Here is a 9698-nt window from a genome sequence, read left to right as displayed (position 1 = left end):
ATGGGATAATCTGGGAATTGGGCTCGTAATTTAATTATTTGAGCCAAAAGCCTAGCAAATGCCATATTCCGAGTAGATAAAAGACAAACATGTGACCATCGGGTAGATGCGTCCACCAAGACCATAAAGTACCGAAATGGTCCACATGGGGATGAATAGGTCCACAAATGTCCCCTTGAATTCTCTGCAAAAATGATGGAGACTCAACATCAACCTTTGGTTGTGATGGTCTGATCACCAACTTCCCTTGTGAACAAGCTTGGCAAAAGATGTCACTTGATAACATAATGTGTTTAGTCAACAAGGGATGTCCTTTAGAGTTGGTGATGATCCTGCGCATCATGGTGGATCCAGGATGACCCAACCTGTCATGCCAAAGCTTAAAAGCATTTGAGTCAATGGACTCTTGGTCCATGACACTATGTGCCTCAATTGTCCATATGGTTGTGTAATACAACCCTGATGAGAGCTCACAAAGCTTCTCCAGTATATGCTTTTGGGTATCACTGGAGGTAATACAAAGATATTCCATGTTTTCCTCTTTCTTTGTTTCAACATGGTAGCCATTCAAACGTATATCTTTGAAACTCAACAGATTCCTTCTAGAGTTAGATGAATACAAAGCATCTGGAATGGACAGTATTGTTCCATTCGGTAACATAATTTGGGCTTTTCCTGAACCTTCAATCAGATTTGCAGGACCTGATATGGTTGTTACCTTTGCTTTTGTAAGCATTAATTTTGAGAAATACTTCCGATCTTGAAGGATCGTATGAGTAGTTGCGCTGTCTGCGAGACAAATATCTCTGCCATAGCCTTTGTTTTGAGGGCATCCATAATTTACATCCATGCCACCAAATAAGTAAAATAAGCTGAATCAATAAAGAAGAAAACATTACCACTTTTATTGGATTGAAATTTAAACAACACTTCAACTAATACAAATAGTACATTAAGGAATTTAATCTAATTCGGACTCATAACCTTCATTCCTTCTTTCAGTAACAAAATCAGAAACATCTAGATGCGTCTTGTTTAGTTGACGTGATATTTCTGATGAGCCATCTGTGGCTGGCGGAGCATGATCAATGTAATTTATCTCCACTTTCCTGTTCTTAAGTGAAGCTTGATAGAGATCCGCCAAATGCCTGGGCGTACGACATGCGCGCACCCAATGTCCCTTTGCACCACATCTGTGACAAGGGCTTTCAACATTTCTAGGCACATGGCTCATCTGTGCCTTTCCTTTATTACGAGATGCATTTTTGCCATTCGTGGATGGACCACTCCTTGGACCTAAACCCTCTGAACGAGCACCACGATTTTTTCTATTTCCTTGCCAGTGGCCACGCTTGCCCCATCGCCCACGTTTGTGGATATTACCATGAGATGAAGTGGCATTCACTTCCTGAGATGCAGCATTTATTTCAGGAAGTGGTGCTGAGCCCGTTGGGCGAGATTGGTGATTCTTTAATAAGAGCTCATTATTCTGCTCAGCTAACAAGAGGCAAGATACAAGTTCCGAGTACTTCTTGAAACCGCTATGTCTGGATTGCTGTTGAAGGAGGACATTTGAAGCATGAAAAGTGCTCAGAGTTTTTTCGAGCATATCCTCCTCAGATATATTTTCCCCACATAGCCTCATTAATGAGGTAATTCTGTGCATAGCAGAGTTATACTCGAACACTGACTTGTAATCTTGAAATCTCAAGTGGGTCCATTCGTATCTAGCTCTTGGGAGAGTCACCGTCTTCTGGTGATCGTATCTTTCACCTAGAGCTTTCCACAGAACCAACGGTTCATCAACCACCACATATTCGCTCTTCAGCGCTTCATGGATGTGGCGGCGAAGAAAGATCATGGCCTTCGCATTCTCTTCAAGCGAAGCATCATTCTCATCTACAATTGTTTGTCCGAGGCCATTGGCTCGTAGATGAATTTTGGCATCCAAGACCCATGATAAAAAGTTGTCCCCGGAAAGGTCCAAGGCAGCAAACTCCAGTTTTGCCAAATTTGCCATCCAAAACTTTAGGCTCGAGATCTGAGATATTAAGTCACTTATTAATAGGAATTTCATTATTCAGGTATATTAATTGATGATAAAAATAAATTGTCATGAATTTGCTGTCCAAAACTTTAGGCTCGAGATCTGAAACATTAAGCCACTTATTAATAGGAATTTCATTATTCAGGTATATTAATTGATGATAAAAATAAATTCATGAATTAAATTGCTTACTGTATGGACGTTAATCCCGCACCATACCTTAAATGTGCGGTAAAGTAAGTGTGCTTGTATGGGCACCAATTCTGCTCCATACATTTAAATAAAAGCAAAGGCGTGGACGATAAACCCGCACCATTCCTTAAATGTGCGGTAAAGTAAGTGTGCTTGTATGGGCACTAATTCTGCTCCATACATTTAAATAAAAGCAAAGGCGTGGACGATAAACCCGCACCACCCTTTAAATATTGTCGTATGGGTAATAAACCTACACCATACCATAAATAAAATTAAATGTGGGGATAAAAACCTCCACATAATATATATGAAGTGCATAATATATTATATAGTATGGGCAATATTACTGCGCCACTATTCAAGATATAATAGATGGGTTTTAAGATCACACCATCATTTTATTACAATAATTTGTATTACAACGCGATGGGTAAAAATAAAATTACACCACCATAAAATAACATGACTGATTAAATAACTGAGATATTACAAATTACGTTACAAAGAAGTAAATTAAACAAGCATGGATTAAGCAACATAGAAATTGTGAGAACACAAAAAAGAAAGTTTGCATGTCGTTGTAGTAGTAAAGTGAGAGTAGACATATGATAGAGAGGAGACAGAGAAATAACCACATAGTGTTAAGTTGAAAAATTTCAGAAATAAAAGGAGAGACTATCGTGCTGATAACGTGTTGTAAAATAACCTGAGATATGTGCGAATTTTGAGCTGCACGTAAAGTAGACGAGACACAGTATTTAACGAGGTTCGGCTATGCCTACGTCCTCGGAGAGCAGCAGCAGTAACCTTTTACTAAATCAAATAATAGAGCTACAACTTTAGAGTTTGCAATATATGAGGCTTACTGAATTTTCTCTCTTTTCACTCACCCTTTTCCTTTCTTTCTTCTTTTCCTCCTCTTCTCCTCTTCTTCTGATGGTCTTATTTATAGGCTGAGATACCTGCACCCGTGAGTCTACAGGTAAAAAACCTCCAAATTATCTTTGCTTAATTTCTTTGTGGGCCCCATAAATATTTGCTTAATTTCTTTGTGGGCTCCACATGTTTATCTTTACAACATTCTTTTCATTTTGAGGAAATATTTGTTTTATTTGTCAGACATAACATTTTTAATGTATTTTTGGCTCCAAAATATGAAAATGGGCATGCTAGTTATCCACGTGGCTTTCAGCAATTGAAACAGGTGGCGGCAATTGTAGCTTAAGGCATGACATATAAAGCATATCAAAATTTCTCCTTCACGCAGTCAAGCTCTGCTCGGCTGAGGACCAGAGACATTGGGTCAGTGAGTGAGCTCGTGCTTCTTCGTCCGGTTGACCAGTCTTTTGGGCTCCACGCGGTTGAGCACTCGCCACTCTGTCTCAGCCCAAGCTCCTAAAGCTTCCGTTTCCTCTTCAAGGTCTTAGCCTTTCAAAGGTGCGTGCTTTAAGGTTTTGCAAACCCTAATCTTTATCTATCTCTCTATTTATAAAGTTTGCGCTTGAATTATTTGATTCTTCGAGTAAATGGGTTCCATATAAATTGATTAATTCGATTTGCGTTTGTTGATTCAGTTAGTGAAATTTGCTTCACAGTGAATGCTTGAGTGATGTGATTTTGTGGTTTGGTAAAATGGTTGTGTGTGGTTTGAAGAACATGTGAATAGATCGAACAGCTTTTTGTGGTGTCAGGACCTCTTTACCTTAGACATGGAGAGAGAAAGATCACGAGGGAATGGGAAAATGGGGATTATGGTTTAGACTCATACTGTGTTTCTTTTGTTGCTTTTGTCTTGTATGTCTTTCAAGAATGTTGTTTATAGTGTTTTCTATCAGTTAAAACAAAGAAAATTAAATTAAATTAAAGAACCTGGTATCAGTCAGCTGCTGCTTCACTTTGTTTAACTTGGGGTAGTTAGTTCTTGCTAATGTGTATCAGCGTATGAGTTCTACTCACCGGCCAGAAGGAATGGAATTTGGTTTTCCACAACAACTAAATCACAACTAGGGATTGCTGGGTGGGGCAGTGTTTTTAAACCACGAAACACTCGATTTTCATTTCCATTTCAGAGCCAAGCCTCTCTTTCTAATAGAGGGGAGTGAGAAAGAAATTTTTTTTTTTTCTTTTCGGATAAACTGTTCACATAAATTTTTTTTTCCACAAACAAGTTTTATTAACAGTTTTACCAAATGTGATTAAACTTGCTGTAGTTTTGTTTTGTTTTGTTAGTTTTTCAAGTATTGACTTTAGGATGTATTTGAAAAAAGAAAAACTAGAATGCAAGGGAATTGTGAGTCAAGTAGTTTAGAGCATCTATTGGTACACACGACGAGGTCATGTTTTCGAATCACCCACCCCTGATATTGATTGTATAAGAAAAAAAAAACGAGGATGAATAGGTGTCACCTTTTTAAATTGGCCTTATCTGATATTAGCGGTTATGCTGACCAACTTGCCAAACATCCCTAAGCAGCTCGTTATATCAAAGCACGGTGCTGCATGGTCTCACTCATACAAATTGCGTGAACACCTTCCAATACTTTTCTTACACATCAATTTCGTCCCACCCGTGTAGCCTCAGTAAGTTTTCTCTATCAGGTTTTGTTCTTAAATTGTAACCAGGTTCTTGCCCTTAAGCCCTCTTTGTTAAGCTTTCGCAAATTTCAATATCCTCAGTTATTTTTGGTCTCAGGGCCTTTAAATTTTACCTCTATAAGGTTAAAGTCATGTGCTTTCAAATATTTTAAGCTCTCTGTATCTGTGTTTTGAGCAAAATGACTTCATTTCATAGATAAAGCTTTGATTTGCAATATATGGTAATGGAGTCGGAGGAACTGGTGACTGATGTAGTTTTGCATGTACTTGGTTAATGCATTTATGTTTGCTCTATACTACATCTTTGTAGAAACAAAGTATTACTTGACCCATAACTGTTGGTTCTGTGTCTACAGATATCAGATTTGAGAAATGGAGTACTTAAAGAGAAGTGATATATATAGATCTCATAAGCTAAATAATTGTTTAGATGTTAAGGATTAATTGGACCAAAACTCTGAAATGAAGTAGAAAAATAAGAAATGAATTTGTAGATAAGATTTTCCTAAAGAAGGCATCTTTAGCGTTAGTGCATCTTCTTTGGAGCTCTATATTGGATTGTTTTTATTTATTTATTCCTTTGCTCAAGATCTCAAAAGCTAAAATAAAGGTTGGTGCATGGGATGAGGATTGATAAGATATCTTATTTCGGCTTTTCTTTGTTTGGTTGGTCATTCTAGTTAGGAATGAGTGCCAGATTAAAGAGAGAGTGAGATGAGTGTTGAGGAAGCAGGGGAGCATTCATTGCAAGCGTATATGACTTTACCTTTCTTATTCTGTCTAGTTACTTTATTGAGAGAGAAATGTGATTTTGGTATGTAGAATAATTAATAATACAGCATTTGATGACATGCATATGGTAAGGAGGATATATTTTCCAAATGGATTGAATCCAAAGATTTCATAGAGAGAGGTGAAGATAAAGAGACAACTGGAGTTTTGGTCTTTGAGTCATGCGTAGAAACAGTGGAAATAGTTTTTGCAGGTAGGTTAACACCCCTCCTCTCACGGGCAATGTAGGGCCCATAGTTGAACTGGTTCTGCTCGTAAAGTTCTATTTTCCTCAAATCTAATGTACTTTTGAGAAGGATTCATGGATTAAAACTAATGTATTTTTAGTTGCTGATTCATTCTTTGGTGTATGGCAGGTAGGAAAAGGCAACCATGTTTCTCAAAGTACAGTTGCCGTGGAATGTGGTCATCCCTGCTGAGAGCCTTGATATAAAAGGACTGATGCTCCAAAAGTCAATTGTGGTCCAACTGCTGGATGAATTTGCATCAAGAAAGGCAACCAAGGATCTGGGATACCTTCTTGCTCTCACAACTCTGGAGAGCATAGGAGAGGGTAGGGTCAGGGAGCATACTGGGGATGTGCTGTTTCCAGTTGTTTTTAGCGGCGTTACCTTCAAGCTTTTCAGGGGAGAGATCGCAGAGGGTGTTGTCCATAAAGTTCTGAAGCATGGAGTTTTTCTAAGCTGTGGCCCAGTTGAAAACATCTATCTCTCTAAGCTGAAGATGCCTGATTATGATTATGTGCCTGGGGAGAATCCTGTATTCATGAATAGCAAGATGTCTAAAATTGAGAAGGGCTCCACGGTTCGTTTCATTGTCATTGGGACCAAGTGGCTTGAATCAGAAAGAGAATTTCAGGCGTTGGTTGGTTTGCATGCAGATTATCTAGGACCAGTTTCTTAGTCTGGTTACCTTCCAGCCAATCCCTTTGTAGCTTAGTGTTTTTGCTGACTGTATCAGTCTGTCTTTGGAATGTTTAATATCATGTAACTTCGGATCTTTCTCAGTAAAGGTTGAAATCTGTTGCCCTTTTTCTTAGCAAGGAATTAATATACAATATATCATTAAATGCATTCTTTTTTTATTTGATTTAATATGGGTATAATTGAAAATTTATACAAATTTTGTTTTTCATTCCTACTCAAAACAAAAATAGGAAATGAAATAAAGTGATATTTCTCGATTACTTTCCCAGCATTACTGAACGTGGGAAATGAATCTTTCATTCTCATTCCTTAGGGAATGACATGAGAAATGATTTTCCCACAAATTCATTTCATGAACCAAACGGGGCAGGGAGGAGAGCTTCACTTTCGCCCTTACTTTTTCATATGCCAGACAATCATTTTTCATGCATGGACTGGCCAAATATGGAAAAACAATTGATTTTTCATCTTCAAGTCTTCTTTCTTATGAACCAAACAAGACCTTAGAGATGTCAAATTCACGTGGAATGGAGGAGGGTTTCATTTTGAGTAAACCTTTTCCTCTATCTCGGCACCAAACATGGGAAATTAATGATTTCTCTTCCTAAGCACCTTTCCCCGCAAACCAAACGCAGAGATGTACACTTAAAAAAAAGCCTCCTCGGTTACATGGCCCTTTCATTCACCGAGGCCTTCAAAAGTGGACCCTCTATTAAGCCCAGCCCATCCCGCCAACTCTCAAATTGCTACTAAAGTTGATATAATGCTTTAGGGACCAGAACGAACCTAGCTACTAAAACAGCAATTACAGCTGAACCACCATGAATGCAGGAAATTAATAAGCAGCTCCCGTCACCATTCCATTTGAGGAAAGGCCCTTAGCAGAGCGTAGCCCTGACTGCAGCAAACCAGCTAACATATTTAAGGTATTTTGAATTAAACCCCATATTAATTATGCAGCTGTCTACACGTTACATTGAGGATTGAGGCAGGTGACAATTTACTATCAAGGTGGTAGGTATACTAATTAACTACAAGTAGTTGTTGCAAACCCTAGATATTCTTCGTTGTGTTTGTGTGTATATTATATTATATGTATTCTTCAGTGTTCTCTTTGTATGACTACGTAGTATTGTTTTAAGAAGAAAAACAATTAATTCACTATGTTTCTCAAAGTACAGTTGCCCTGGAATGTTTTAGTCCCAGCTGAAAGCCTGGGACCGATGCTCCAAAGATCAATCGTACACCACCTGCTTGACGATTTTGCTCAAAGAAAGGCAGCCAAAGATGTTGGGTACTATGTTGCTGTCACATCTGTGGACAGCATAGGAGATGGCAGAGTGAAGCAGGGAACTGGGGAGGTGGAGTTTCCAGTTCTTTTCAGCGGCATCACCTTCAAGCTTTTCAAGGGAGAGGTCTTACTGGGTGTTGTTTAGGACGTGCTGAGATATGGAGTTTTCTTGCAATGCGGTCCAGCTGAAACTGTATTTCTCTCTAACAAGAACATGCCGGATTACCAATACGTGCGTGGAGACAATCCAATGTTCTTGAATGACAAGCTATCGTCTAAGATCGAAAGAGACACCGTGGTTCGCTTCGTTGTCATTGGTACTCAATGGCTTCCAGAAAAGAGGGAATTTCATCTGTGGTTGATTTGGACGCTGATTATTTAGGACCAGTTTCTTAATTAACTTGTTCATGGTATTTTGTGCATGATTATATATATGACCTGGACTTGGAAGTATGTTTCTAAGCATGTTTTGTACTTAAACCTTGGCAATTAGGGCTGGTTGTATTTTGTGAGGTCCTTACTTTTTGTTTTGTTGGTTTACTAGTACTATTAAGGTTGACATCATAATATGATGCCTGCAGTAACTTCGGATCCCTTCCTTCTGTTAGTTGATGATTATTGATTTCTCTTATCAAATATATCATATGTAATATATAATCTTTCATTGATGAGAATCGGATATTTTCACTTTCATTGATATAATATGATATGCCCTACTATCTGAAATATATTCAATTTTTGAGGAAGATTAGTCAGATATTGTAGTGAAAGGAAGACTGTGACACACCATGTCGACATATATTGAGAGCACCCAAAAGCTTAAACTATCAGATAATTAATAAGCCAACAATGTTGTTGACACCGTGTTGACCTCACCTCCCCACTTCAGCAAATCCCACCGATCAAGGGATAACCCATGCTTGTCATATATCACATCCCACCAATTAAGGTGTAGGGAGTCATAGCTCTCTCATGTTTTCTCCATGCCCAAGACCCCAAATCAAGGAGAGCCGCATTATCTACCACTACTTGGACTACAAAAGGAGCTGACCACCTCCAAGCGAAGGGATGATCGGCTGCCTCTCTCCACTTCTCCATGAGCTCTCCAAAGCTCTCTATTTCTCTTCTACTAGAGCTCTCAAGCCTCTCTCTCTCCCCATATCTCTCTCTCATATACAATATAATCTCCATATTCAAATACAAATACAAAGCTATTAACACTTGTGTCATGTGTACATGATTATGTCTTAATCCGTTATGTACATATTCACCCGTTAACAAATGTATATCAAGCTTGAGTAGAGTACAAAAGTCCACATATAGCAGAAAGCCTTCCAATAAAAGCAAACAAATAAAAACACGATGGCAGTGAAAACTATATAAACCCATCTCAAACCAAAAGAGATCCACGCACTATCTACTTACTGTGAATGGCATACACTGTCTGAACCACGTTGAATGCCAGAAGTATAGCAGCTGCAATGAGAGAAATGGCACTCCATGGGTTTGCAAAATAGTCATGGTTCAACTTTTCAAGCCACCTGTACCATTTAATCAGGTAATGCATTTTCACTTGAACGCAGAGTTCATCATAATAGAACTTTTTGAGAACGGTGTCGTTGCAGAGCTTGCTGAAGTAGTTGGCGCCATCTTCGGCGCTCAGCCAGTTATCAATAATCCGTTTCTCACAAATAATCTCCATGTCATTGCTGGAAGCCACGAGTTTATTCATCGAAAAGGCATAAGATGATATTTCATGCGAATGGTGATGGTAGCATTGCTCAAAGCCAATGAGGTTCCTGAACAGCGGATCTGTCAGCTCTCCAATTGATAGGTGTGCAATTTTAAAAGT

At 38.7% G+C, this 9698-nt stretch overlaps 2 protein-coding genes and 1 pseudogene across 2 annotated transcripts; 2 read left to right on the top strand and 1 right to left on the bottom strand.

The window, feature by feature from the left end:
* Positions 1–961: 961 nt before the first annotated feature.
* On the bottom strand, positions 962–2020 carry LOC117615123. Its single transcript, XM_034344134.1, has 2 exons — positions 1748–2020; positions 962–1555 (listed from the first exon to the last, which is right to left on the bottom strand). Exons 1-2 carry the CDS (start codon positions 2018–2020, stop codon positions 962–964), a joined length of 867 nt encoding a protein of 288 aa, XP_034200025.1.
* Positions 2021–3504: 1484 nt separating this feature from the next.
* Positions 3505–6702, top strand: LOC117616340 (DNA-directed RNA polymerase V subunit 7-like). The gene is made up of 2 exons (XM_034345620.1): positions 3505–3679; positions 5986–6702. Exon 2 carries the CDS (start codon positions 6002–6004, stop codon positions 6530–6532), a length of 531 nt encoding a protein of 176 aa, XP_034201511.1. The 5' UTR covers positions 3505–3679; positions 5986–6001; the 3' UTR covers positions 6533–6702.
* Positions 6703–7673: 971 nt separating this feature from the next.
* LOC117615481 lies at positions 7674–8440 on the top strand (annotated as a pseudogene).
* Positions 8441–9698: the final 1258 nt, after the last annotated feature.

The sequence above is a fragment of the Prunus dulcis genome, chromosome 1 (genome assembly GCF_902201215.1).
Source record: "Prunus dulcis chromosome 1, ALMONDv2, whole genome shotgun sequence".
NCBI lineage: Eukaryota > Viridiplantae > Streptophyta > Magnoliopsida > Rosales > Rosaceae > Prunus > Prunus dulcis.
Note: the sequence above shows the minus strand (reverse complement) of the source record. Positions and strands in the feature narration are given on the sequence as shown.

What these genes read in the sequence shown, in the direction of transcription:
- LOC117615123 (XM_034344134.1), bottom strand. Translation starts at nt 2,020, where the DNA reads ATGGCAAATTTGGCAAAACTGGAGTTTGCTGCCTTGGACCTTTCCGGG. An exon ending in GATACGATCACCAGAAGACG is followed by an intron (nt 1,556 to 1,747) that starts GTGACTCTCCCA and finishes CTCCTTCAACAG; the next exon opens with CAATCCAGACATAGCGGTTT.
- LOC117616340 (XM_034345620.1), top strand. Translation starts at nt 6,002, where the DNA reads ATGTTTCTCAAAGTACAGTTGCCGTGGAATGTGGTCATCCCTGCTGAG.